Genomic DNA, 27,801 nt, shown 5'->3' on the forward strand with positions numbered 1-27,801 from the left:
TGGTCTGAGATTATCAAGATAAATACCCTTTCCTTTCATGGTTGGAGGTCTATTTTATGAGAAGTACGTGGTCCAGTGGGTTTGTGAAACATTTGCTTAACTTAAATAGGCTGTTATGCATTGGTATGTGGGTATGAATACGTAGATATGGTGCATTTACGCAGATGTGATGTATTGATGCATACAAATTCATGGTATAGCTTGTTTTTAGATTGCATTTTCCATTCAAAACATTTAAAGCATTTAGATCAATAGCTCCATGCATTTGTGCTGTCATTCGGTTCATTTTTAGTTTGACAAACTCAAAAGCACTGTAAGGCCTTAAAGCTCATAAATAAGAAGCCTCTTTCCTTCAGACCTCTTTCCTAAACAACCCTATAGCTACCCATCTCTCCTTCTATTTCCACAACTGACATCCCCAAAAGCACTGTGTCTCCCTGGCTGACAGTTCATAGGAATGTGTTCGTGTTTAGATAAACTGGGTTCAGACAAATGTGTGCCAAACTAATTTCCATCCTTAAAATGAATCACAAATAACAAGCAGCATGTGGAGGGGAATAAAGGCATCAACAGCACTCCCCAGCATTCTCGCCAACTCCATTTTACTCTCAGGTCTCGGACACTTTGTCCAATTAGCAGACACGACCTTACGTATTCGAATGGATTGTAGTCATAGTGTGATTAGCATGTTGTGATGGGCTGAGGGCACACTACTGCCCTCTTCAATTTCTTACCACATGGTAAAAGACAACTGCTGGATGGCCATGCAAACAAAGTATAAACAACATGCATTGGTTTAAGCTGCAACATTTGCTCCAGTGATTCACATTTTCAGGAAGGGGAGACTCAGACAGGCACCATGAGTCAGGTTTTGAAAAGGGAACATTCTAGCACCAGAACAGCGGTGTTCAAGATCTTTTAGAACTGGGTTTATGGATTGAAATCCACACCTCTGTCGACATGAACTAAGATTTGAAGCAGCTAAAGATGAGCGATATGGTATGACCTGACCTCAGATCATACAAAATATAAAAGGTGATGGACTTCACAAAGGGGCCTGGGAGTTGTACAGTCAGCACATAACAGCACCGCCATGGCACAGTGCAGACAAGACAGTATTGCAGGTCAGACAAGACAGTATTGCAGGTCAAGATCTGTGCCAGTTTTTGGGTGTAAAACCTTATTTTGTTCAACATAAACACTAACTCTCATCTCTGATTTTTGTCCTGTGCGAAGTCACAAAGTACTTTCGGTCTTTTCCTAAATTTGTGTCTATCTATGCAGTTACAGTTAGTGAGCTGACTGGTTTGGATTTTGATTCAAATATACTGTGCACATTTACACACAGACACGCACGCATACACAGTACACACATCGGTTTTTGGAATGTAGTGATAGTTGCCTGTGGCAGTGCACTTAAAGGTTTCAGACAGCATCTAATGCAGAACACAGACCTGGATCAGCTAACAGTGAGGGCAGCAGGGAGTGGCCAGACAACAGCTGAAGCGTGTCCAGAAGTGCACGGTATATCTAAATGGGGTGCACACACCCTCTTGCAGAGAATGCTGTGGTCAATATGTGGAGAGAGAAAGAGAGAGTTTATATGCTGACACATCAGGTTCCTCTCTAAGACATCCCTAGTGGAGGAGACTAGTTGGGGAAGGGGAATGTGAGTTAGGTGTGGGGCTAGAAGCAAGAGGAGAAGTGGGTGGAAGCCTAGTTCTTTTGGCCAATGGGGCTGACATCTCCAGGGTCATGTTTGTCACCCGTCTTGGAGGCAGGGCTGTCGGACTTTCCACCCCACTGCTGCTGTTGTTCACCCTCGTCGTCTTTTCCATCCTTCTTGATGCTCTTGCTGGAGCTGGTGTACATGCGGCTCTGGTAGGTGTAGCTCGGGCTGCTGGAAGCGGAGCTCGGAATGGGATAGCTCATGCCTGTGCTGAGGCGGGTCTCCTCTCCTTCTAGCAGTTTCCTAAAATAAGGGCGTGGACAGGAAGAAAGAAATAGAGAGGGAGAGAGGGGAGGGAGGGAGAGGGGAGGGAGGGAGAGAGAGCGGGAGAGAAGGGAGGAACGGAGAGAGAAAGGGAGAGAGAGGGGAGTTGAGAAAATTGGGGTGGGGTGAGGGGACAGAGAAGGGATTTGTGAGAGGAAAAAAATGTTACTGAATGTTACTGATAGGAGGATTTCAAGGGAGCAGGATTAGTTGTAATAAATTACTCATAAATTCACCATTTATATCTATGGCTGCTTATAGTGAACATAAGCTACTGACTGATAGGGCTTTTTCTTTACCTGTAAGCAGCAATTTCGATGTCTAGTGCCATCTTTACATTCAACAGGTCCTGGTATTCCCGAAGATGACGAGCCATTTCACTTTTAGTGGTCCTTAGCTCATTCTCAAGATGCCCAATTGCATCCTAAACAAAGCAAAATTCATCCAAAACTTACAGTTACAATTGTCTCATTAATTAAAAAAAAGGTTTCTCCTAGCAGACTAGCTTCTGAGAAAAAAAAACTGCTAAAGCTTACAGCTCGTGACATTTATTCACATTTGTACAAATGTGTGCTTGTGATAAGCACCATCACTCGATACGCTGTCAATAATTTCGCGTAGCCTATAAAAGATTTGAGAGATGAAATGGGTGGGGCACCGTGAAAATGATCGTTGTAACATTGTTATATTTAGAAGCTATTTTATTCGACGGGCGTTTGTCGAATGATACATTTTTAAGTTTGAGTATTTATCCCCCTTTTGGAGGTCCGACTGGTTTTAGCACCATGGACAGAGAAGGGTGACGTGGTCATTGTGGTAACAGTGAGAATTACGCCCATGACGTCCGTTGATTTCAATGTATTTGAATTCAAGAAACGAAGCTAAACTCAGAAATGCATTGAGTTCAAAATTAAGTTGAAATATTAGTAATTAAGTTGAAATTAAATGTAACTTATTACTAACTTATTTTTTGATTCTCAAGACATAACCTAAAATCATGAAAACAGGTTACACCGCTGGACATTTTTTGCAGAAATAAGACAAAATGAAAAAAACGAACTAACCTGGAAGCCCACAGCCTCAAGGTTGTGCCTGTCCTCTATCTCCCGGATCTGCCTTTCCAATGATTCGTTGGTTCCCCTCAGACTCTCAATCTCGATAGTCTTGGATTGCAGCTGCCTCCTGAACTCGTTGATCTCTTCCCGACTGGCGCGGATGGCCTCGTTGCTCCGGCTGGCCTGCTCATTCAGATCGGCAAACTTCGATTTGTACCACTCCTCAGCCGACTGCAAGTTCTTGGACGCTAGTGATTCATACTGGCTGCGGATCTCCTTGAGGGCAGAGGTAAGGTCGGGCTTGGCGACTTCCATCTCTACGGACACCTGAGAAGCCTGGATCATGTTCGTGAGCTCCACCACTTCCTCTTCGTGCACCTTTCTGAGGAAGCTGATCTCGTCCAGCAAAGCTTCGACTTTCTTTTCCAGGTCCAAACGCACCATTGTGGCGTCGTCTACGTCCTTTTTGAATGCCTTGAGGTTATGTTCTGCCTCCTCGCGCATTCGGATCTCATCCTCGTACTTCTCCCGTAGTTTCTGGAGGTCCTCTTCGATGCTGTCGCGCTCGAACATCATCTGGTTCTTCTCTCCGTTTATCTCTTCGAGCTGAGAGCGCAGTTCGCGGATCTCTTGCTGGTACACTTCAGCCAGACGAGACGGCTCTGACTGTCGCTGCCGCAGCGCCACAAGCTCGGTCTCCAGTACTTTGTTATGCTGCTCCAAGTTGCGCACTTTTTCAATGAACATAGCAAAGCGGTCGTTGAGGCCCTGCATTTGCTCTTTCTCGTTCGTGCGAATAATCTTGAACTCATTGCTAAGGACCGTGCTCTGGTTGAAGTCGACGGTATCGAGAGTCAGAGGTGAGGAAAAGGCAGGTCGGCTGGAACGCTTGTAGGAGACCAGAGATGGGGTACTAGAATGAGAGAGGGATATGGACCTATATCCGCTCCGAGAGCTGCTCATCCGTGATGGAGAGGATGAGTAACGGGGCGAGTCCCCGAAAATCTTCCGGTAGGAAGAGGCAGAGTAGATGTCCGATCCGTAGCTCATTTCGTCGTTTAAAGATAAAGAGCAGAAAACCGACTGCGCCCCCCTTATATAGCAGGACGGTCCCAATAAATAATTCACACTGCCTATGTTCAGCCGCAACCTGCCTGAATGCAGACGAATGCGCAACTCCCTTGGCAAACCTCGCTGAAACAGCTACATCAGTACTTTAAACTTTTAAGACCACTGCGAGCATTTCTACTCGAGGTTGTACACGCATGACTGACTCCCTTTAAGGAAAGTGTATCTAAGGTGACAATATACTGCGCGGATGGAACTGTCCGGTTTGGCGCAGTGCTGATGTCAGAAAGAACATTTTCCCATTTGTTGACATCGGCATCCATGAAGAACAGCCAACGCCTCGATTCGGCATGTAATGAGAGAACTTGATAAAAGCTATAGCAGAACTGCCCGTCAGAAAGCAGACAAATTAAATAATAAACGGAACAGATGCTTTCTGTAGGTAGGCTACAGCATGTTGTTTTAATAATGGACTTTTTTTTCAGTTATTCAGTATTAGACATTATTTATATTTAATGGGATCTGTTCGGATTACTAATTGTATCTGGCTTTTCATAAACATACATGACTGGTAATCAGTTTTAGTTATCATTCAGCTTTCACATAGCTAAATTTAGTAACATCCATCCAAGTCTGTGTAGTCATCGTCTAAGATGAAGAAATAACTTTGGACTAATACGCTGCTGCCCTCTTTTGGCGTACGCTTATACAATCCAAGTGCATTGTGGAAACAAACTGATCCTTTTTGTTTGTCCTGAACTAACACATATTTTTAACACAAATAAAGAATTCAGCGCCAAAAAGGTGAAAAATAGTTAGTATTGGAACCCCCAGATAGTCGTCATACATCTTCCAATCTATTCTTTTATTTCTTTCATTTACACAATTACTATTTTATTTCCTATTGCATGCCATTTATTCATTAGTCTAAACTTTATTCATTAGGCTAGACTAATACAAAGCTATCTATCTATCTATCTATCTATCTATCTATCTATCTATCTATCTATCTATCTATCTATCTATCTATCTATCTATCTATCTATCTATCTATCTATCTATCTATCTAGCTTTGTATTATCTACACCCTAATGAACCGTGTGCCTTTTACTATTTACGCACTATTCAGTTACCTTCTTTTGTTTTATTTATTGTATGGCTTTCATGTTTATAATGTCTTATTTAATCTATGAGAGATGCACTATGCACTCTGAGATATTATTAGTTATTGTTGTGGTATCATTGCTGTCATCGAAAAACATTTTCAAGAGTGTCTTGCAGATTTATATTACACTAGTGTTTTAAAGCGGCTATATTTTATATTGCAGATTATAGTCTTTATAGTCTTGCAGGTTTTATAACACACTAGTGTTTTCTAAGCGTCAGTCTAAAATCCTCACATACGTCATTATACTTATCTATACTATTCGTCTAAAATTGATTTTAGGCTGCAAGTTTTAATGTTACTTGCAGCCTAATTTAATGATCGCGACGCGGATTACTCCTTTACAACTTTTTACTTTGAAGTTTCGAAAGGAAAGAAACTAATTTATTTATTTTTTAACAGGAGAAGGGAACATCTCGGAACCTATTTTGAATAACATAGTTTAACAGCGCGGTCACGGTTTTATATTTCGCAGCATTTAAAAACTGCAGCTACTGTTTTTTCCATTTGATACATTTTTGAACTTGTGGTTTGTTTGTTTTTTCAACACAACTAATACATTGCGCTACAAGTCGATCCGTTTTTCTGTCTTGTGATGCTGGCGGATCTTCACACATCTAACGACAGGCGTGGCCTGTGTTATGTGAGTGACAGATTACCACGCCCCCTGCAGAAAGTACCGCCCGTTACTCCGCGAATCAGGGACAGGTTTTTATTGACTGTACGGCAGAAGCGAGACGCTGGCAACAGAACTGCGTTTATCGTTGATATTTTCTCTTCAGGACTTGTTAAAAGCGAATGCTCAGCTTTTCCAGATTGTGCACGTATTGCTTTTGCTTCAGAAACAGGTGAGTGAGCGAAAATCGAATTTAAAACGGCCAGCTACAGTTGTCAGCTTTTTCTTTTTTTTTTTTTGCGGTAAGGTTGCCTCACGTTTATTTACTTTGTGGTGTTTTATATTCATCGCTCTTCTGATGGTCTCTCAAGAAGCGTAAGATGAAACGTTAACCTAACAACTATCTTAGCTAAATCAAAAATAAAAGGTTGGCGATGTTGGACGTTGCACTGCACAAAGCCAAGGCTCTTTTTGTCTGTACTCCGTGTCCAAGCTAGCTAGCTAGCTAGAATAACTTAGCTAGTTAGCTAGTTAATCAGCCGAGTTGAGAAATGTGTTTGTCAGGTAACGTTATCCATAGCTAACCAGTCAGGGCTAGTCTGTTCACCTCGGTAACGTTAACTGGGTCATTACTCTGCACCAGTATTATTCGTATTTGACTAACTAGAGGTTATTTCTTTAGCTATAGAATAAAGACAGCGAGCTAAAATGCAGATAATATCTAGCTATAGGTAATGTAAATTAGCTACCCAGAGGTAAAAAAAAAATCTGTTTGATTACGTTAAGTCAGTCATCTTCACAGTAATAGGCTAGCTACGATAAATTAGGTTGTTAGCTAGGTTAGCTAAATACTGAGATAATCTGATTAATGTCGAAAAAGTTTTATACAAAGTTTCAGTTCATATTTGTATTTCCGAATTTGTTATTGTACCCTGAATCTTTTTAACTTGCGTCACTAAATTGATTTTAATGTTAATTTTATTGATGTTTTCAGAGTACTGTAACGTTGTGTAGCTATAACTGAAATCCTTATACAAATCCAAGTAGTACTGTCTTGAGCAAAAATGATAACTACTGTGCTGCTTGACATGGGATGCTAGAAAAACTAATATATATATTTACAGCATGTGGCAGACGCTCATTGACTGTCTAACCTATCTAAAAGCGTTTTAAAACAAGATCATCTTTAAAATGTAGAGTAAGTTTTACTCAGAGCACTCATTTAAGATGATCTTAACACGAAGTTGATTTTGTGAAAAAGGACTCTGGTCATTATCTTTGCTTGTAGTTCTTAAGTCAAAAGCAGGGTCTGTATTTTTTTTTCTTTCATTCTTTGTCTCCCATGGGATTTGTCTAAAATCTGAAAGAAAAAAGAGTCTACTTTTCTTCAAAGTCAACTGTTCACTGAGGCAGCTTTATTTCAACCCTGTCACTCCTCTATTCCTTAGCCTCTGTCCTCTGCCTCTTAGCCTTCCAGCTTGTTTGTACAAGTACAGTCATCAAGATTTACAGGGTCAAGGAAATGCTGACTCAGACTAAGGCAGTGCCAATCATTTATCTTGCTTCGGTAGATTAGGAAGTTATCTAACCATCATGTAAAATGCGAGCTAGTTTACCTTCTTTTAAAGAAATGCAGGCAGAAACAGCTCAGCTTATGTCATAAGCTGATAACAATGAGCTTTGTTTTGGTTACTTTAGTCTGGTAGTTCAAACGCAATAATTGATGTTAGACACTGAGGTATTTCAAGCTTGGGGCTACTCACCTGGCCAAAGAAACTAGCTGTGGCACTGGACATGATGTAAATCTCATTTTGCCCAAAGCCTCAGTATCAGATTCAGTTATGACTTCTCACAGATGCTGAGTTTGGCTTTGTTTCTGTGTGACAAGGCCAGATTCCTTTAACATTTCAGAGTGTTTTCAGTCATAGATAAGGCCATTCCTTTCTTGTATAGTAATTTAATCAAGTTACAAGATGTCCCAGAGCTAGGAGGACAGTTCAGTGATTGAAGTCTGTCAGCGGTCAATGACTTCAAAAGCTGTTTTATAAAGTTTGCTGTTAATGGGCTTTTTGCTGGGCTCCTTTCTCAGAGACAACTGAGAAAAGAGATATGTCCTTATCATCTCTCTTAACATCACAGCATGGTCCGCATAATATCCACCTTGTTTCTTTCCTTCAGATTGAATTTTGAGGTTGAAGGATTTAAATATGACCACTTCATGGAGCGACCGACTTCAGGATTACGCAGACCTCCCAGCCAATATGGACGGCTTGGCTATGAAGAAATACAGGCGTGAAGCATATCACAGGTATGGTTCATTGATGTTATTACACAAGCACCTATTATTCTGTTAATATTTTACTATTAATTTAATATTTAATAATTTCCTTTTAACATAATTTCAGTTTACTTACTATGGCAAAAATTACATTCCTTTAGGTTTTAGCTGCAGAACAGATTGTTGGAGTCTGTGCAGAGGAAAACAATTAAATTAAAATCAATATGTCATGTGTTGATTTAACCAACCATCACACTTCTTAATCCCAGGGTTCTTAATCCCAGTCCAAGTTTTGTCAGACTCCTCAGGGAAATATGTAATATCTAATTGGGTTGAAAAGGGAATGACTGAAAAGTAAATGCTAAGACGTGGTGTAAGATGGCTGCATTTGAGACACTGGTACAACTTGGTAAAAAAAACTATCCAGTGTTATTTATACTATACTCTGTTTTGCAGTTTTTTTTCTTTCTTGTCTTATTTTGCTCTTTGCTTCGTGGATCCAAGCACGGGATCTTTCTTGGTCAGCAGTAATATTTAAGGTCAAAATCCAAGGGTTGGCTAAGAAGAAATCAGCAGAAAATTGTCACCTAAGGCTGCCAATAGATCTTCATTGCACAGCTAAAGTATGAAGGAATATGGAGGAGCTGGCACATAAATGGAAGGTTTTTCAGTGTAGCATTGGTAGTCTGGGTAACATCTGTGTCTTGCCATGTCAGGGAGATACTGCTTCATTTTCCGACTGCCAGGACATGTCTTACAGCTTAGGCTGACCATTGGACAGGCACGTCATTGGCTGCTTAGACCCCAAGTGTATAGCACAGTCCTGTCAAAAAATATTAAGAAAATCTTGAGCCAAATATTTTATATAAACTCATATATAATCTGTGTACTACTTAATTTAAAAAAAACACATCTGCCTAATAAAATGCATTTTATTAAATTTTGTAATAATTAATATTGAAATTGTTTTCTTTGCTTTGGCCCTCAACCGCAGCAGGTGTATATCCTGTGGAACTTACATATTTCTGCAATGGCTGTATTTTCTTCCAGACAGCTGGTACTGGCAATCAAGTATTTGGTTCATGGCTTTTAATGACATTTCTTTTGACTGTGTGAAATGACACCATTTCATTAGCAAGATATTTTGTAATCGCTAATGTGCATGCCTTCCATTGTCCATTGTCCCTTGTATATTTTGTAGATTTGGCAACAGCACCCATTAAAGGTGATAGTTGCATTGCGGCTTTTCCAGCAGTGACCATCCAGCTTTTTGAGGTTGATGGCATCCATGAAGCAATTAAAGGGTTTTTTGTTTTTCATTTGCTTCATGTTTAGCTGTGAGTGTTTTATACATACTTGTTCATCAAGATTTGCTGGTTCTCCTTTTTCATTGAGAAAGAATCCAAAATGCTGCCAGTGCAGCAGTAGCATTTTTCTATTAAATGTACTAGCTGTCAGCCATTTTGGCTTTTCCCCCTTTCTATAAGTGTGTGACCTCAAACAGTGAGCACTTCAACCACTAATCAGTCCGGTCCCCCCATAAATGTGCTGAGTCTGTTAACTTGGCAGTTTACAATGTAAGCATGTAGCAGAAATTTGGGATGTTGCCATTTTGACATGCCATGACTAACTTGAACTACCATCATCATTGTTAAATACTGGGGTGTACTGCATTACCTTCATACTGTCCAATCATAGTGTGATACCTGCTAATCTGTATTGTGAGATTCAGTCAACCATACCTATGATAATTTGTGAGCACACGTATGGCTTCAGATCTGGCAATAGCCATGCTAATCATGGAATATTCCAATAAAGGAAATGTATAAATATTAAATAAATAAATGTATAAATAATCTCAGTTATGCATTCATGTACTGCAGAAGAGAGCTGCGAAGGCTAGTATAAAACAGGATCATTATCAGTATAAATATTCCCGAGTGTGTATGTGCTTCTCTAGAAGATCACTTCAGATCGCTTCAGATTCTGTACTAAACAGAAAGCCAGAACTGATCCACCTAAGTATAAAAAGAGAATTTATATTATTGGATTTTTTGTAAAAAACAAGATTGGTAATGGTCTCAGATTTTAAGGGGGAGGGTGGTGATTTATTACATATGTTGTCAATCATAATTAATGTGATTTAACTGGGCTTACCCACCAAATTGGGTTAATGAAGATGTGTGTCCTGGCTCTGTAATCTGCTTTTAAAGTAGCAGGCCTGCATAGTTGCTTGTCAGTAGTTTTTCAGAGGCTCAAAAAAGTATCACTGAGTTTGTTACTGACACAATTGCTGGCCTCAGAGGGGATGGAGCCACCCATTTTGTTTCTCCTCATATTTTTGTGCCTGGGCAATGAGGCTTGAACTCATTTTAAGCTAAAGACATTTTTACAGCATCTTTGATTTAGAATTCAGTCAGCACACACTCAGTCTTTTTGCATGTGACACACCATTTCATAAACATAGGCACAATAGGCAGCAGGGTGTGGGCAGTGGGCTGACTTGTAAATTGATGTTTTGGAGCTAAATTGGGCAGAGCCGCAGAGCAGGACCAATGGTGGGACATGTGACACACAAACGACAGAGTGCAGATGCTTAACCTCAGTGAGGAGGAGCATGGAGGAAAAGAATGCAGGACAAGACTGCCATCCCACTGGCGTTATGTAATGCCCTTTAGGTCCAGCAGTTTTCCTGCACATGGTGCCAGGGCAGGCGTCACTCAGGTAGCCATGATGTCTTTCACTTTTTTCCACGCTCGGGTGTTTTGACATTTAACAATGTCTGTATTTAAGGAAATGGGAGAGTATTATTTATAATGTATTTACAGTGTGTAACATACTTCTGTAACCTGTTAGGTTTTAGTGTGTAGCAAGGCATCACCATGTTCGTTTCTCCATGTGATAATGATGGAAGATAAGCTAAAATGTGAGTTGTCACGCAGTTCTAGGAAGGATGCCTCTGGCTGTACTGCTTGTTTGAGGTCCAAAGGTGACTGTGTTATCTGAACTGAGTTATGCTACACTTGGTTCACCTCTAGGTTCATGGTTCAATAAGCTAACTACATATGAACTACATCAACCCTGATCTCCTTTGCAACTGAATTAATTCCATAGTCTTAAAGTATAGTCTTAGTCATCACTTGATAGTTATAAATGGTACCATGAGAATGTGGAAGTAAAAGAAGATACGTTTTTTTGTAAGTGTTTGTCTGCATTGCTTGTTAATGAGCTGCCTGGTTTACTGTTCTAGAAGTCTTTTGAGGGTAAGCAAACAGCCCTTAGGTCAAAAACAGAATCAGAAACTGAGAAGCTAGCAAAACTGTCACAGTCATTTTTGCAGCAGACCAGAAATTGAATGGCAAGGAAGCAAATGGAGTGGACCGTTGTTTTGGGGCCAGGGGAGGAGTGGCTGTGCTGTGGACAGGTAGTTGGGCTTTACAGCCTTGGTATGACAGTGACATCCAGCCTGAAAATGGATCGCATGTGTACTTGTACAGCTATGAGGTAGGGTGGAAATTAAATAGTTTTGAATGCTAAAAACATACTTCGGGAGCTGGTCTTGTTCTTGTATAAGTTTGTATAAGTCTTGTTTTTGTGTATGGATATGATGAAACCTTAAAATATTTTGCCTATAATTGCTGCTGTTTATTTAATGGGTGATAGTGTTAACATTAAGATAAAATGTTTCATATGCAGTAATTGCAGTTTTATATATAAAAAATGCTCTTTTGATAGGATATTCACTTACTTGAAGATCAAAAACATTAAAATGAGTTAATCAATGGGCATTATCCTGACTAGGGCCATCACTGGAGTGTTCACGATCAGTTGTGTTTTCTTGACACAACATCACAGATCAATCTTAGCACACGGTCCCTATCAAAGAGGAAGCCTTTTACTCAAAATTCTACAGCTGATTTTCTTAAGTCTGGACAGTTTACAGCTTAATCTTGGAATTTTTTTATTCTCTCGGAAAGGTGATGTGATACATTTAGGTTTTAGGTCAGAAATGTAAAAGCTATGGAATTTAAAGGACAGTAGTAAAAGTCCACCCCACCCCTCATCCAGTATTTGTATTAGCAAGGAAAATGTATTTAACAGGATGTCTCTAGTCTATTTCTGTTGCTGTACTTTAGAGGTCTTATAGGTATAATACTGCTATTGTGTGTTTTATATTAATAAAATAACAAAGCACCTACTTTCTCCTTTTTTTCAGAGTATTTGTGAACAGAAGTCTAGCTATGGAGAAAATCAAATGCTTTGGGTTTGACATGGATTATACTTTAGCAGGTAAGCCCCTATGTCTTCCATGCTAAACCATTTCGTTTGCAGGAGTTTGACACATTCCTCTTTAACCAACTTGCCGCCATTTACTTTGTGAATGTCAGCCATTTTGGGTGCCAGAGGCTCACTGGTGTATAATCAGTGCCATTTCTGTCTTGTTAAAACTGACCACAGTCCCTTACTGCTGTGAAATTTTTACACCTACCAGGGAGAAGGTAACTTTTCCTTGACTCAAAAATAGGCAGCAACACAGATACTCAGAGTCTCAGAGTAAACATACAGTAGAATTCCTGGGTATATTTAGATGTTCCTCATTGGGTTCAGGAATTTGAAAAATACATGCAATATTTCCCATCATACAAAGATTTATTTCATTCTTAACCTTTAAAATGTCTCTTTCCAAGGGGATCAAATCCCAGAGTGGCCATTTTGTTTAGAAACATACTTTAAAATTCCTTTTGCACGCAATGTTGATCAGCAAATTAGGCCACCTTGTTTATATATTGATATATTAATGTCGTTTGGATCTACTGGCAAACCAAAACCATTCAGGGTTTGGTTTGCACAACATTTTTAACATGGACCAGATGCATAGGGTTTCTGACATCTCCTTGCATTCTGTACTGCATCTTCGTGACTAGCAGGGCGACTGGACACTAAATCTGGACTGCTTGCTTTAGGAGAGCGGACCATTGCTATGATGCACCAGTGCTGATGGCTCACTGGCGTGAGGGGGTAACGCTCTCCACGGTCTGCTTCCATTGTGAACCCCCAGTGAGATTTTGTGGGTGCTCAGCTGTCATCATCCACAGCTTTTGCTGCTGCCTGTAACCTAGTAGTAATGTTTACAAGAGTGAGGGCTATCATGTTGTCACATGTCATGATCAGGTTGCAACCGCAAACCTCACCAAGTTCTCTTAGGTCACTGACACTATGCCTCTGAACCTCACAGGACGGTGTAGCGCAGAGCCATAATGAAGGATGTAGCTATAATGTTTATCACCCAGTTATTGCTACTGCTAATCAGCCAAAAAACTGAATTTCCACTGGCTTTCTTTTTTAAATACAATATAATTCAATTCAGTATATAATTCAAATATATTAATAGCATATAACATATTCATAATACGTAGTAAAGTCCCTCTGCTGTAGAGATCATTTACTTTTTTTTACTTTACATTTCCTCTCCAGTTCAGGTGGTCTAAATCAGAGTTCCTCAATCTGATCTTTAAGGATACCCAGCCAGTCCACATATTCACTGTGTTCCAGCTCCATACACACCTAAGCAAGACATTGAGAGTGTCCGCAGCCCTTTAACACCTAGTTCAGATGTATAAGGTTCAAGATTAATCAGTTCACTTGCCATGTTTGAGATTGGTGGCTGCAATAAAAATAATGTGAGAACTCTTGTTGGACAATCTGAAAGTTCAAAGGTCAGGTTCTCCATCCCAGCAGGGTGTTGACAGGCCTTAATCAGATTGACAGACTTAATCAATGTGAACTGATGACATCTGAATTCAGTATGTGGCTATTCACATTCCCATTCAGATGCAGTCCATTCAAACACTCAAAAGATTTTTGAAAAACTTTACCATTCATTTATTCCAAAACTGAATGCATATTGTACATGACCCTCTTCACCACAGGAACAGTTTGTTCTCTGAAAACTGTAGATTCATGTTGCATCAAGCATGTTAAACTGTTTATTTTGACATTCAGGTATGTGTTTTACTCCCTGGCTGTGGGCCTGTGCACTAGGCTGTCAGACAGCATTTCTACGTGCAAACCTACATGCATGCTTCTGGGGTATAATGATCTGTCAGTGAAGCTCTGGCTAAAGGGGAACATAATTGAGCCTGAGGGGCCAGATGGCTGCTCTTATACCCTGCCACAGGAAATTCTCATGAACTAGAGAAGGGCTTCTCATAGATACACCATTTATTTGCCATATTGTCATATTGTGATGATTAAAAAAATTATGATATACTTCACAAGCTCAAAAATGCAGTCTAACACTTCCACATAGTGGGAATAGGAATCCCCAACAACCGACCAGTACCATAGTAAAAAAATTAATTGTGACATTATGTACCTACTACTGATTAAGACTGATTAAGGTTTATTTCCATTTTAATGTTTCTGTCAGAATTATAATGAAGACTGGAGAACCGCATTGCTGATGTTCATATTGTAATCAGTCTAATGTTTTATACTGGAAGTTAAATTATTAATGGTAGTATTGTTTTTGTTGTGATCCATAGAAAGCTTTAGATCACGGAAAATGATTAGAGACTTGTTGGATTGAATTTGCAGAGAGTATAGAAGGTGAATTACGAAACCTTTATCTATTTTTTTTTAACTCTAATTTTGGACGTAAAGCATAGCTAACACTATCAAGATAATATCAGATAGCACTTTGGGTAGGCCATTGTCCCTGATCAGTGTGGCACCAGTTTGCAGTGTTATAGTAAATGAAACCTTAGGCCCTTTACACTGAGTGAACTGTAGACAAGCCTATAGCACGCTTTCCCTTTGCTTGATGTGTTTGACTGTTTGTGCAGATGAATTTCAGGTATTGCTACATCTCAAAGCAACTTTAAACCTCACTGATATTAACAACCCATTCAAAAGTCCTAATTAAGGCCAGCATTCCCATGAAGGAACAAAAGGTTAAGACCATCTTAACTATTAGAATGAGAGTTCAAAGTGAACTTTGCTATTTAAGATCTTGCGTGCTCAGATGAAATCATGGTCAAATTGGTGCAGACATGAGCCAGCTAATTATGCTTTTGTTCTGCATTTTGCATCTTGATTAGAAATGTTTTCAGCCATGTTGTTTTGGTATTATTTGTTGCACATCTTTTTCCTCTTTTGGCCCACACTAGTAAGTCTAATCTTAAACTGCTGTTACCAACATTTTCTGTCAGTAAATATTTCCATGATGCATAGTTGTAGTGTGCTAGCTCTGTCATGGTCCCAAGGTTGCAAAGGACTGTGGATTACCAAAAGGGTGCTGATGGGAGCGATGACAGAAAGGGAAAGATGCTCAAAATAGGTTTCTTTGTACCAGCCCAGAGCTTAAGAGGGCTGGGAGGCCCATGGAGCTAGTTGGAAACGGGGGGGATGCGCGTATGTAGGTCTGCTATTTGGATAAAGGAATCTGGTCTGAGTTACAGACTCTGTAGGACTTTGTTGGCAGCATGCCTCTGCTCTGCTTGTTGTGGTGCTGTATGTGTGTTACATGCCTTCATGTTCTGTTCACGCTTAAATAGGTCAAGAAGCTGGTAATAGCAAACACAAAAAAAAATGCTGGCTGGTGAGAAAGTAAATATGGCAGTTTAAACCCTGAATCTTTCATCATTCAGACAACAGGTGAGGTGGCATAGGAAAAAATACTTGTTTCTGTAGAACACTAACAAAGGTAAATGCTGAATCCAGAACATAATCGCTTTTATTTAGGAATGCTACACATTTGGTTAGTGCAAATGTGACATACAAAGCAGACTGTCACACTACACTACTTACATTTTTGCAGAGTGTACATAAAATGGGCAATAAGCTATATATAACTAGCAACAGTTAAGATAAAATACAGCTATTTTAAGGCATTTCTTAAGCGTTCAGATAGAACCCTGTCATGGGCACAGAGAACTCTGATAATAAAAGTTCGTTTTCCATAATTGTTTGCCACTTGGCCGCATCTAACCCTGAGGATCTCTAGAGGCCCCAATGCTGCTTCCTGAGGCACTCCTAGCTGCATCAATTTTTCTTAAGCGTGACCTGACGAAGCATCCACAAGCAGTGCAAACACATTCCTCTCTCCTTCATAGCAATGAGCGACAAGAGCTGGACAGAGTCTCTTTCTGTGCTTTGTCATATGTTGTTTTGTTGATGTCCCTCTTATTCTTATTTTTATCCTGCTTGCATTTGAGTTCTGGCTTGGAAAAACAGACAGAGGACTCAAAGTTCTTTGCTGGGTCTTTTGTCTCTGAAATGGTAGCAGGGCCTCCTACACAGGCATGGGGCTTTAATCGGGTTTAAATGTAAAAGGGTGAATGTATCCAGTATCACTCCAGATTAGATCACAGGACATTTGGGGATCCCACTAAGCCAATGTGAATGCAATGTGAATACTTCGGTTAGCTTTGCACTCCGTGATGTTTTTCCACAGGGGTGTTGGACACTCTTCTCGGGTGCCCAGGGTGAAGCTGCAACACAACGACCCTAAAATAATACTCTTATGTTTGTACTTTGACATGCAGCTTTATTTCTAGCAATGAGAGCTGTTTTAAGAACGAGGCATCAAATATAATGTTTCTCAGGAACCATTAGGAATATAACTCAGGAATATAACTGACAATGGCTGTAGTGCTATGAAGCCCAGTAGTGTAGTAGTGTAGTAGTGTAATTTATTTCTGGATTTAAATGAATTAAAAATTTGCATCAAATGCACAAAAATGGTTCCTTTAGGATTTAAAGAACATGCTTTACCAAGTGAAAACTCAAACATTTGATAATTTACAGTGCAATGAACTGTATTGTGCTTTTGTACTATTTTAGTGTACAAATCTCCAGAATATGAGTCGTTGGGTTTTGACCTGACTGTGGAACGGCTGGTCTCTATTGGCTACCCACAGGAACTGCTCAGCTTTGTCTATGACCCCTCCTTCCCTACTAGGTAAGCCACTCTAAGATTATAAACAACTGCTTAGAGGTTCTACTACAATGTCACCAGTTCCTCTTGATGTGTGATTTCTTTTGAGTCATGGTGAGTCATTTAGTGTTAGTGAGTCCACAAATAAGCTTAACCATCAACATTGCATTCTCTGCTTTACTCCAGAGGGCTGGTGTTTGATACCTTGTACGGTAACCTTCTAAAGGTGGACGCCTATGGTAACATCCTGGTCTGTGTACATGGCTTTAACTTCCTGCGGGGGTAAGAAAACATCTTACTTGATATGTTAATAAAATCCTCAAAATCCCCAGTAACTGAACCCCACATAAATCTAACTTGGCATACATCATTGCATGTTATTCTCCAACATTAGCATGTAATTTGCACATAGTAAGTAACCTAACTAATTGCACACTCACGTACGTCTGCTTTGTCACAATCTATAGCACTACATGAGGTGCTGTAACTTGTAAGTTGTTGTAGTATATTTTTCCCATACGGAGGCACTCCATTTGTACAGAGTTCTCATAGTGCTCCTCTGCCCTACGCCAGGCCTGACATAAGAGAGCTCTACCCCAACAAGTTCATCCAGCGTGATGACACTGAGCGCTTTTACATCCTCAACACTCTCTTCAACCTGCCAGGTAGGCTGTTGGTCACCATCCTTCATCCCGACCAGCCATGTTGCTGGCATATACGCATATATACATATAAATATACATTGTACATTGTGTGTATTTATATACATATATAATAGTATACATATACTGTATGTATCCCTGTGTCCCCTCAGCTCAGACAGAGCAGTCACAAAAGCATTTCACTGCGAGTTATACCATGTATGACTATGTACGTGACAAATAAAAAAACTTTGAATACTTTGAATATCTCTGGAGCCGCTTACAGTTTTCCTTGTTGATGGTTTGTTTGTTTAAATTCACAGTTCATATTTTTAACTGCTTTATATTTACCTTTATGTGTATTTGACCAAACTGTGCCAGGTTTGAATTACTTTTTAAGTTTGCTGTAAATTTAAATTGTATATTAGCAATGACAAGTAGGCCAAATTAAATGCTAGTATACAAGCTATTTATGACATTACAATATCTGCCACTGTCTTCCTTTCTCTGCCACATAGAAACCTACCTCTACGCCTGCTTGGTTGACTTCTTTTCCAATTGTGACCGTTATGCCAGGTGAGAATTTCTCTGATAGCACTGCTGTGACAACTGTTATGTTGGATACTGCATCCACATGTATGGACATGCGCACACATGCGAGCTGAGGAAGGCTTATCAGTGGTTTGCATATTCGTCTGTTAACTGATGATGAGCAAATCACAATGTGGCAAAATCATTTTATGGCATGCTTTAAAAGCCTATTATTATAGAACAGTTGTAGTACACTGAACTGTGTACAGGCATGACAACTAAAATTTTAATCTTAATCTATAATAACTAATCCTATAGCATGTATCTCATAGAGCAAATAAGCAATAATTTTAAGAGCAGAATCAAGGAACATATGTAATGAATAACACTCATAATTTCAACACTCCGCCTTATAGCCTTAAGCCCGTGCAGATGTAATTGAGTGTGTGATTTGTTCTGGTATGGATGCATGTCCTCTGAAATGGATTGTTGGTCCTTTTAGGGGGAGAGGGCTTTCCTGTTTGGCTCGGAACAACCTCAAACAAGGGAAGACTGTCCCATTTAAACCATGTCTGACTGTCGATAGTGTGTGTTAGCCAACTCGAAGGGCACCGAGTCTTAGCGTCATCTCCCTTTTTGAACCCCTTTAGTTGTGAGACAGGCTTCAAAGACGGGGACCTCTTCATGTCCTTCAAGAGCATGTTCCAGGACGTGCGCGACGCTGTCGACTGGGTCCACTTTAAGGTAGCAAGGGATTCTGGGTTGGACGTTGAAGTAGTTTATGTATAGCAACTTTCGAAAACGGAATGCTTCCATTGATATTTTTCCTCTCAGCAATGACAGTGGGTCCCAGCAAACTAATGATGGACCATGCACAGGTCTATTAGCTTGATATTTATCCTGAACAGAGATCGAATGCTCTGGGTCCTCCTGTCCACAGGGAACTCTGAAGGAGAAGACCGTGGAAAACCTGGAGAAGTATGTGGTGAAAGATGTAAGTGTTTCCTCAGGCTGGCTCCATTTTATTTTTTTCCTGCGTCCTTTCCGCTGTGCTGTTTCTAGAACAGCGACTGGCGGTGAGGGTCTGTACGGTGCGCTGAATCCCAGTACTCTCCCTGCTCCACAGCCTAAGCTGCCGTTACTGCTGAGCCGCATGAATGAGGTCGCCAAGGTCTTCCTGGCCACCAACAGCGACTACAAGTACACCGACGTGAGTTTAGAGATACCACGTTACACTCACACAGCCACGCATGCACACATGCACGTGTGCCTACATGATCATCAAAAAGTAAACAAGAAATACACGTGTAATTCTTCACCAAGTGATTTTTATTTTTTATTTTTTTTTGTGTATCCGTTTTAAATTGCAGAAAATCATGACCTACCTGTTTGATTTTCCTTACGGGCCAAAGGTAAGTAGTTTGGTTAACACTTGTACTAGTTCAGTCAGAGTGGATAACACAGCACCTCTCAATGTTTACTCATATTTGAACAAGCATATGTGGGTGAACTTGGTTCTGCTTTGGAGAAGGGGATGTTGTGTTGGGATTCACTACACTTTTTCCACACTGCTGAATTCACGCCACATTTTCTTCTGTAGCATGGCTCTCCTCACCGGCCCTGGCAGTCCTACTTTGACCTGATACTGGTAGACGCACGGAAGCCGCTGTTCTTCGGAGAGGGTACAGTATTGAGACAGGTCGATACGGTGAGTCTCTCTCTCTCTCTCTCTCACACACACACACACACACACACATGCGTGCGTGCGTGCGAGCATAGGCATGCAGTCAGCCAGTGTAATCACTGCTCCACATTCTGGAACAACAGCGCAGTAGGCCTTCTCGATGACTACACTTTAGGTCTTCAGCAACACTCAGTATCCTGTGCTGACTAGCTAATAGGTGGTGTGCTTTCACAGAACAAACCTGCAGTCCCAGCAGGTCTAAGATCAATGAACTGCTGGAAAAGAAGTATAAGAAAGTATAAGCATTACACAGTACCTGTATTAAGGTGGTGTGTGTATATGTGTGTAGTGTAGGTTAAGAGGCTCTGAATAATGATTCCTGTGTTCTGTCATAGTCCACTGGGAGGCTGAAGATTGGAACCTACACTGGGCCTTTACAGCATGGCATAGTCTACTCTGGAGGTGACACACACACACACACACACGCACACAAATGCACACCCACTTTTAACACACCAATCTAACACACAATCTAAATACTAAATTCTACCACCCATACTTTCTGCATACCGTAGACATACCTCACACGTTCCCACATACATCATGCACACCCCAGTACCACAAAATGCTTATGTTTATTCCCTACACACAACACCCTCTGCTCGGCTCTCTGCCCACAGGCTCTTCCGACATTGTGTGTGATCTGCTGAGCGCTAAAGGGAAGGACATCCTCTACATTGGTGACCACATCTTTGGAGACATCCTGAAGTCCAAGAAGCGACAGGGATGGAGGACCTTCCTTGTGATCCCTGAGCTTGCCCAGGAGCTGCACGTGTGGACCGACAAGAGCTGTGAGTGGGGGGCCACGCCAGCCAGAGAGGCTCCACCAGCCACGAGCACAGATGACTCACTGCCTCTACAGTAGTTTACACATGAAACTTAAATGTACTGAGTGAAGCAAAATGGCTTGAACTGCAAGCGAATTTAATCAGGCTAAATCGGTAGAATTGTTTTCAGTATTTCCAAGTTTTTATTTTTAAGGTGCAGCTGTATAATGTGTGTAGACCTCCAGTGCTTCAAAGTCTTAATGGAAAAGAATGAAGATAAAAGTGAATAAAGAGAGAGTACATTTTTGACAGAAGATGAATGGAGTCATTTTTAGAATGATGAGAGCATGAAATGGGGAGGAGCGGGGGGGAGAAACACAGGAGAGAGGGTTACTTGTCAGGGCTTGTTCACAGCTGTCTTTCTGTTTGTCTTTCACAGCACTGTTTGAAGAACTGCAGGGCCTGGACATTTTCTTGGCAGAGCTATACAAGTGAGTAAAGCTTTCTTTGTAGTACTCTCCACCTGAATGGGGTATGTGTGTGTGCATGTGTATGCGTGAGCTCTGGGTACAAAGTTTGCACTGGTCAAAAGGTGTAGCCATCAGTAAAGCTCGGGGTTCCTGCAGGCCAGGTTATTTTACACTGAGTGACCTCACCATATTGCTGTCCCCTTCAAATACCATTATCGCTCAGGGAGTTTCTCAACTCTGTCCAGTACACATGTCTCTCTCAGAGAATTTCTCAATTCTTTAACTTCACTTTTTTTTTTTTTTTTTTCGCTGTTTGTCCCTCTTTCACTCTATGCCTCTTACTCTCCTTGACATGACCTGTTTCTCTCTCCTGCCTTCTTCCATTCTCAGACATCTGGACAGCAGCAGCAATGAGAGACCGGACATTAGTGCCATCCAGAGACGAGTGAAGGTACACACACACACACACACACACACACACACACACACACACACACACACACACACACACACACACACAGTAGCTGTCCAACATAACTTGTCACATACAAGAACTCAAAAGACCTAGAATACAGGATCTTTTTTGGTGCTCTGAGCCAAATGAAGTTTCTTGCAACACAAACCAGAACCTGGTCAAACAATTTAAGATAATAAATAATGGAATAAGTTGAGAGGTACTGTGGACTAGCAGTGATCTATAGATCTTTTCATCTATTAATATTTATCTTTTAACATAATCTATTATCTAATCCATGTTTTTCCCCACTGGGGAAGGTGTTACATTCTAAAGAGGTTGTTGGGAACTCATCTCCTTCTATAGAAAGTGACCCATGACATGGACATGTGCTACGGGATGATGGGCAGCCTCTTCCGCAGTGGGTCTCGCCAGACTCTGTTTGCGTCACAGGTGATGCGCTACGCTGACCTGTACGCTGCCTCCTTCATAAACCTGCTCTACTACCCCTTCAGCTACCTGTTCAGAGCTGCTCACGTACTGGTGAGAGGACACCCACACACACCCACACACACACACACACACACACACACACACACACACACACAAATCAACCTGTTCTACTGCTTCTTCAACTATCTGTTCAGAGCCACATATGTACTAGTGAGAGGACACACACACAGACATCAAACTGCTCTACTACCTCTTCAGCTATCTGTTCACAACTGCACATGTACTGGTGAGATGACACACACAGGGATTAAAATTCTCCCTCACTATCATGGATTTCCACAATTTGGATTCCAGAGAGGCCATGTATGAGATCAGTGTATGTCCAAAGAGTGGAGGGGTGGGGGGTGTTACAAGACATAGGAATTGCATTATCAGGTGATCAGTAGCCAATTTGCTTATGTATACAATTTATTTGGATGTGGGTAATTATATATATATAGGTTATAGTGTGCAGCCAGCATACACAGTTCACAGCCAGGTTAGTTGTATCATGCTATTGACAGTGGTTTTGTATTGTCGGTCGATGTCGGGCTGTTCCGTGATGTGCTGTGGTGTTTGTGCACTTTAACTGGCACAGGGATTAAATTGAGTTGCGCTTAAAAGGTTCCCTTGTTTAGGTAATTATAAACCATGACTCTGCTTTCCATGACTGGGCAGTGGTATTCTGAGTATCACTGCTTGGTGGTTGTTACGTGCAGCTATGGCTGTTTTCTTTAAAAAAATAAAATAAAATAAAGAAAAAAAACACCTGGAAGACAGCATTTGGATTACAATTAACCAGCATTTGGATTACAATGACCTCTTCAGGTCAAACCCAGGCGACTCAGCCTTGACCAATGTGGTTTTCTGTTTTGGTCTGGCCATCTTGTCCCTCTAAATATTTGTTGTAGTTTGTACAGGAGAAAATTAAGAAATGATTATATCTCTTTAAAGTGTGATTTTAATTCAAAACCCAAAAAACCCAAAACCCGTACCTGCTTCATAGAATGCAATCCATCTCTTTGTCATGACTGATGGTAATTATTTATCATAACTATAATTTTGTATATCAGGCATTGAGGGCTAAGGGTGTGTACACCTTATTTTCAAACGTATAGGAAGTGGTTGCTTTGAAAAGGTGGTGAGGCACAAAAATAAGACAGACAGTGTACGTATTGTGAATTTGGAATACTGACTTGTGGCATTGAGAAAACATTCTGTCAGATGCGTGCGCACACACATCAACCTTCTGCACTTCCTCTTTCCCGCACGCACGCGCGCGCGCACGCACAATCTGAAAGCAAGCATAGAAGAAATCAGCATATTAAGGCATATCGTTATATATGCATATATTGTTGCTGAGTCATCATGTTGGGTGTATTATTACTGAGGTCTTGGATTACATTTGGACACCATGATCATGTGCATCCTGTGTGTAAAAGCATTCAATGCTCATCTTCATTGCAACGCACCAGTGCAGCACTATTTTCTTCATTTATAGTTTTGTTTGTTTGCGCAGATGCCCCATGAATCCACGGTGGAGCACACACACGTGGATGCGGACACAGAGTCACCGCTGGCAACCCGCAACCGCCACTGCGTGGACTGCAAGGATGCAGAGTGCAAGCGCAACGTTCTCGCGCGTTCGCTCAGCGAGGTCAAGCCACCCAAGCTGTTCCCCCAAGCCCCGCAGGAGATCACGCACTGCCACGATGAGGACGATGACGAAGAGGAGGAGGAGGAGGAGGAGGAAGAGTAAGATCAGCACCGATCTCCTCAAGCCGGTGCACTTTGTTGCTCAAAGTGGAAGTTTAGTTTTAGCGAAGCAAAATGAAGAGTGTGTGAGGGTGGGGAAAAAAAGGATTATATATTTTTTGAACTACTTGAGAATGTGTGGCACAGTAGAGTTCATTTCCGGTGGTTTATATATCAGATGAGAACACAGAAGACTTCTGTGGGTATTTTCTTTCGTTCTTTTATCTAAGGTTATACTTATTGAACCATTTGAGATGAGGTGGTTTTCAAATGATGCTAAATCATATATCATTCACTCTGAGTTAGCCTAAGCTGCTATAGGGCAGGCGCTGTCATGGGTTTACGTTAAGACAGAAGCCTGAGCTCATTTACAGAAGGACAGTGCAAGGGCCGCTTACCGCCCACTTCCTGTTCCATCAGTTTGTAGTTATTAAGTGTTCTGTTCATGGGCTGGGCGGAGCTCACTGTAAGCTCACTGTAAGCTCACTGTAAGGTCTTGTAGGCCTCAGCCTGTGCCTCATCCTCTGTACCTTATGCATCATTTTGCAGTGGGGAACATGGGGAATTGTGTTGAAGTTCTGCTGGTTAAAGAAGCCCTTACTGACTATGCATACTTGACAACTCAGCAAATCACAGCCCCCCCCCCCGTTCATGGGACTGTGGTCATATTTGACTTATTATTATTATTATTATTATTATTACCTTTACTAACATGGGCTTATTGTTGCTAATTAAATCCATGTATGAGCCCAGCTTGGCCTGGTATAGGTTTCAGGGGGAGATTACAAAAAGAAGCAAGTGTTTGTTTGGAGTTGTATTAAAAAAAGCAAAGGAAAGGCGGCCAGGGTTTGGTGTGTCCCTGCTGGAGCCAAGGTGGTGATGGGAATATGAATGAACTCTGGAGTTCTGTGACGGGTATGGAAGAGTGCGGCTAACACAAGTACCCCTGTTACCAGGCAACCTCTGTGCCGGCCAGACTACATATGGCCAGTTGGAGTTTTGTTTCCTCTCTGGATGTTTTTTTTTCCTTTTAATGGCAGCAGTGTCAAGGATCGTGTTATACAGCAAAGATGGTTGTGTACCGAGGCACTTTTGGCTTTATAAACGCGCTGTCATTTTTTTCTTCTTAGAATACATATTTAGCTATTTTGTGTGTGTGTTTAAAATAAATAAATAAATAAATTTTATATATATATATATATATATATATATATATATATATATATATATATATATATATATATATATATATATATGAATATATATGAATGACTGTGTGTGTATACACTTGTAAATACTGTATTTTACATGTGAGTAGAGGATTTAAATAAACTTGAAAATAAATATAAATAGATATATACTAGTATCAAATTTTACAATGTAATTAAGAGCAAAGAGGACATTAATTGTTTTGTCAACAGTTTGTCCAATTCCAGTTCCATCCTGGAGAATGTACTCTTGTGCGGACCAGTAGCATTAAGAGCTCTCTGACCAGTGATCTTTTCACCTCAAGAAGATCTTTATAGACTTAATAAAAAAAACAAAACACACAAACACTAGAAACAGTGGATGCATGGTTTTGTATGTTTTTGAGATTTTTTTTGTTTGTTTGCTTGTTTGTTTTGGGGGGTTTTTGGTGAGAGGAGGTTTTTTTTTTTCCTGTAAGGCAATTAATATTGTTCTTTGGGGTAGAAAAACTATTGAAGTAGTCTAAACAGTTACAGTCTAACATAGTTTAACAGTTTGATCAAAATCAAATTTTCATTATATCTAAGAACACCTGTAAGTTACCTGCTACATATAACATTACAGAATTAAGGATCTACAAATGTTCTCCCCACAGTTAAATATTAGCTAAATTGTTGAATGTTAGCATTATGGTCAAATTAGAGGGATAAGGTGTTTTAAGTATGATAACATGCAATACTGTGTATACAAAGAAGTCTAACAGTGAAGCTTTCAATGAAGCTGCAGTATATTTAGCAAAATGCATATTGCTATATGTACTGTATTATAACTATATTATTTTTATTTTAGAAAAAAATGGTTTTGTTGTAGCTGAGGATCAGCTTAAGGAAATCTATGCTTAAGCAGGCATTATGTAGAACCTTTGTCTCAGTTCAATAAGAAAAGTATCTCTTGGTCAGATGGCCAAATTCAAAAGGTGAATGTTTGAAATGTGAATATTTCAGAACTAACAGGTTTATTTCATATAGGTTATTTTAAATGGCTTGCAACATAGTTGATGAATAACTGTCTTTATTTTAAAATGGAAACTGGAAATATTCATACAAGGCAGCTCTTCAAAAAGGTGTCTTGGTAGATGTGGACTTTCCTCCAAATTCATGCTATGCATCTTGTACTGTTCCAAGAAGACCTTCTAGCCTTTTTGTGTATATGTGTTTGTATCATTATATAAACAGTATACACATACCTTGTTTTGAACATCTGACTACCAAAAATTATAACTGTTCTTTTCTGAAAAGGTTTTCCACGTTTGCTCTTTTAAATATTTTATTTTTAAAGAGTTATGAAAGCTTCATACCTTACCGCTACATGAAACATTCTGTATGTTGCTCAGTGTATAAGTGAGATGGCAGTTCTTTCAGTGATTCGGAAAAGAAGAATGTGAAGAGCTTGTGTGTTTGAGAACAGCACTGTAGACATGGGCCATTGTAGACATTTTTGCCAGTGTTTGCAAAGTTTCTTTGGCACATTTGATAGGCATCAATGCATAATACATACTGTACATTTTTCTGGATTACAGGGGCCTGTTCTTCACATCTTTTGCAGGTACAGAAACAGTTATAGGTGTGTTGTGAAGTTGAATGATCTAAGTGATTTTTTTTTTTTTCTACAATGTTTTTGTAGTCAGACTTGCAAAGAAAAAGGGTGTCAAAATCATTACTATGGGGGAAAAGATTTTGCTATGATTCCTTGTATTAATTTCACAGTGTAACTGCATGTGCTTGAGCTTTCAAAAATTGTACATCTGGGGAACGTTGCATTGAAATACAAAGATAATTTTTACATAAACTCACAGTTTGCCCTAGGTTGTTAAGTTGAGTTATGTCTTTGTCATGTGCACTAGTTTATTTTTTGTGCATAGTTAAAATTTATACAGAAACTGTTCATGTAGTTACATACACTTTATTTACATACTGTAAGCATAAAGTTTTAGTTCTGTCATTTGTAAGTGCTTCATTTCTTGTTGTTGAATCATACAATGACATTTCACTTCTGCATGTCCCTGTTTTAATTTTTGTTGAAAATAAGCATTATAAACTCTGGAAAAATAACACGGTCTCTCCAAAATTCATCATATGAACCTAAACATGTGTAAAGGACTTGTATTCAGAAATAATATAATCATTGCTGATTCTTCACGTGTGGCCACAGATATATGGTTAAAAACTAAATTTAATATCTTAATTTGGTTTATACATAAGGCTTCATGGCACGACAGGAATAACCCTGCATCAAAATGTATTCAAATTGTAAGATTTCTAAAACTTCAGTTTTCATCAAACATACATAAATTGTTAGCGCTTTGTTTCTTCATTGACAAAAATGATGGACATACCAGTAACCTCACAGTGACCTACATTTGTTCATCAGACCTCAGGATTCAGCCGCAACTAATTTTAGCAGATTTATACCTTAATGTCAAACAGACAAAAAGGTTAAAGCCCTTTCTTTTCTATTCTAAGTATAGGAGATCTGGAAGTAAGCAATGTGGACATGCAGGAATACAGCACCAACCAGTGGCCACAAACTGTCTACAAAACTATTAATAGCTTTTAACATTTGACGCTCACTTACTGAGGTGTTTAA

At 40.1% G+C, this 27,801-nt stretch overlaps 2 protein-coding genes across 4 annotated transcripts in view; one reads left to right on the forward strand and one right to left on the reverse strand.

Annotated features, from left to right (window-relative positions):
* Positions 1-4,562, reverse strand: part of inab (internexin neuronal intermediate filament protein, alpha b) — a 5,494-nt gene extending 932 nt beyond the window's left edge. The window contains exons 1-3 of the mRNA XM_027009493.3: positions 3,058-4,562; positions 2,293-2,417; positions 1-1,972 (exon numbers count right to left, since the gene is read on the reverse strand). The exon at positions 1-1,972 is cut by the window's left edge and continues 932 nt beyond it. Coding sequence (XP_026865294.2) covers positions 1,717-1,972; positions 2,293-2,417; positions 3,058-4,098 — 1,422 coding nt within the window. The 5' untranslated portion in view covers positions 4,099-4,562 and the 3' untranslated portion in view covers positions 1-1,716. The remainder of the gene's footprint in view (positions 1,973-2,292; positions 2,418-3,057) is intronic.
* A 1,413-nt stretch (positions 4,563-5,975) lies between these two features.
* nt5c2b (5'-nucleotidase, cytosolic IIb) lies at positions 5,976-27,266 on the forward strand. Of its 3 annotated transcripts, XM_035534775.2 has the most exons (18): positions 5,976-6,129; positions 8,076-8,205; positions 12,392-12,465; positions 17,020-17,137; positions 17,300-17,395; positions 17,687-17,778; positions 18,273-18,330; positions 18,936-19,029; positions 19,226-19,279; positions 19,412-19,495; positions 19,656-19,697; positions 19,886-19,993; positions 20,365-20,431; positions 20,650-20,820; positions 21,236-21,287; positions 21,657-21,717; positions 22,087-22,263; positions 23,732-27,266. In XM_035534775.2, exons 2-18 carry the CDS (start codon positions 8,105-8,107, stop codon positions 23,969-23,971), a joined length of 1,689 nt encoding a protein of 562 aa, XP_035390668.1. In that variant the 5' UTR covers positions 5,976-6,129; positions 8,076-8,104; the 3' UTR covers positions 23,972-27,266. The 3 variants fall into 3 exon arrangements, with proteins under 3 accessions (XP_035390668.1, XP_035390667.1, XP_081557156.1); XM_035534774.2 differs by lacking the exons at positions 5,976-6,129; positions 8,076-8,205 and adding an exon at positions 9,317-11,679; XM_081701030.1 differs by lacking the exons at positions 5,976-6,129; positions 8,076-8,205; positions 12,392-12,465; ... (1 more) ...; positions 17,300-17,395; positions 17,687-17,778 and adding an exon at positions 18,788-18,829 and having other exon boundaries at positions 18,271-18,330; positions 18,934-19,029.
* Positions 27,267-27,801: the final 535 nt, after the last annotated feature.

Source organism: Electrophorus electricus, chromosome 18 (genome assembly GCF_041902795.1).
Source record: "Electrophorus electricus isolate QZ-2024a chromosome 18, ASM4190279v1, whole genome shotgun sequence".
In the NCBI taxonomy this organism is placed as follows: domain Eukaryota; kingdom Metazoa; phylum Chordata; class Actinopteri; order Gymnotiformes; family Gymnotidae; genus Electrophorus; species Electrophorus electricus.

Coding starts and splice junctions, on each gene's coding strand:
- nt5c2b (XM_035534774.2), top strand. CDS start 11,531: ATGGCAAGGAAGCAAATGGAGTGGACCGTTGTTTTGGGGCCAGGGGAG. Junction 17,138..17,299: donor GACCCCTCCTTCCCTACTAG/GTAAGCCACTCT, acceptor GCTTTACTCCAG/AGGGCTGGTGTTTGATACCT. Junction 19,994..20,364: donor TATTGAGACAGGTCGATACG/GTGAGTCTCTCT, acceptor GTTCTGTCATAG/TCCACTGGGAGGCTGAAGAT.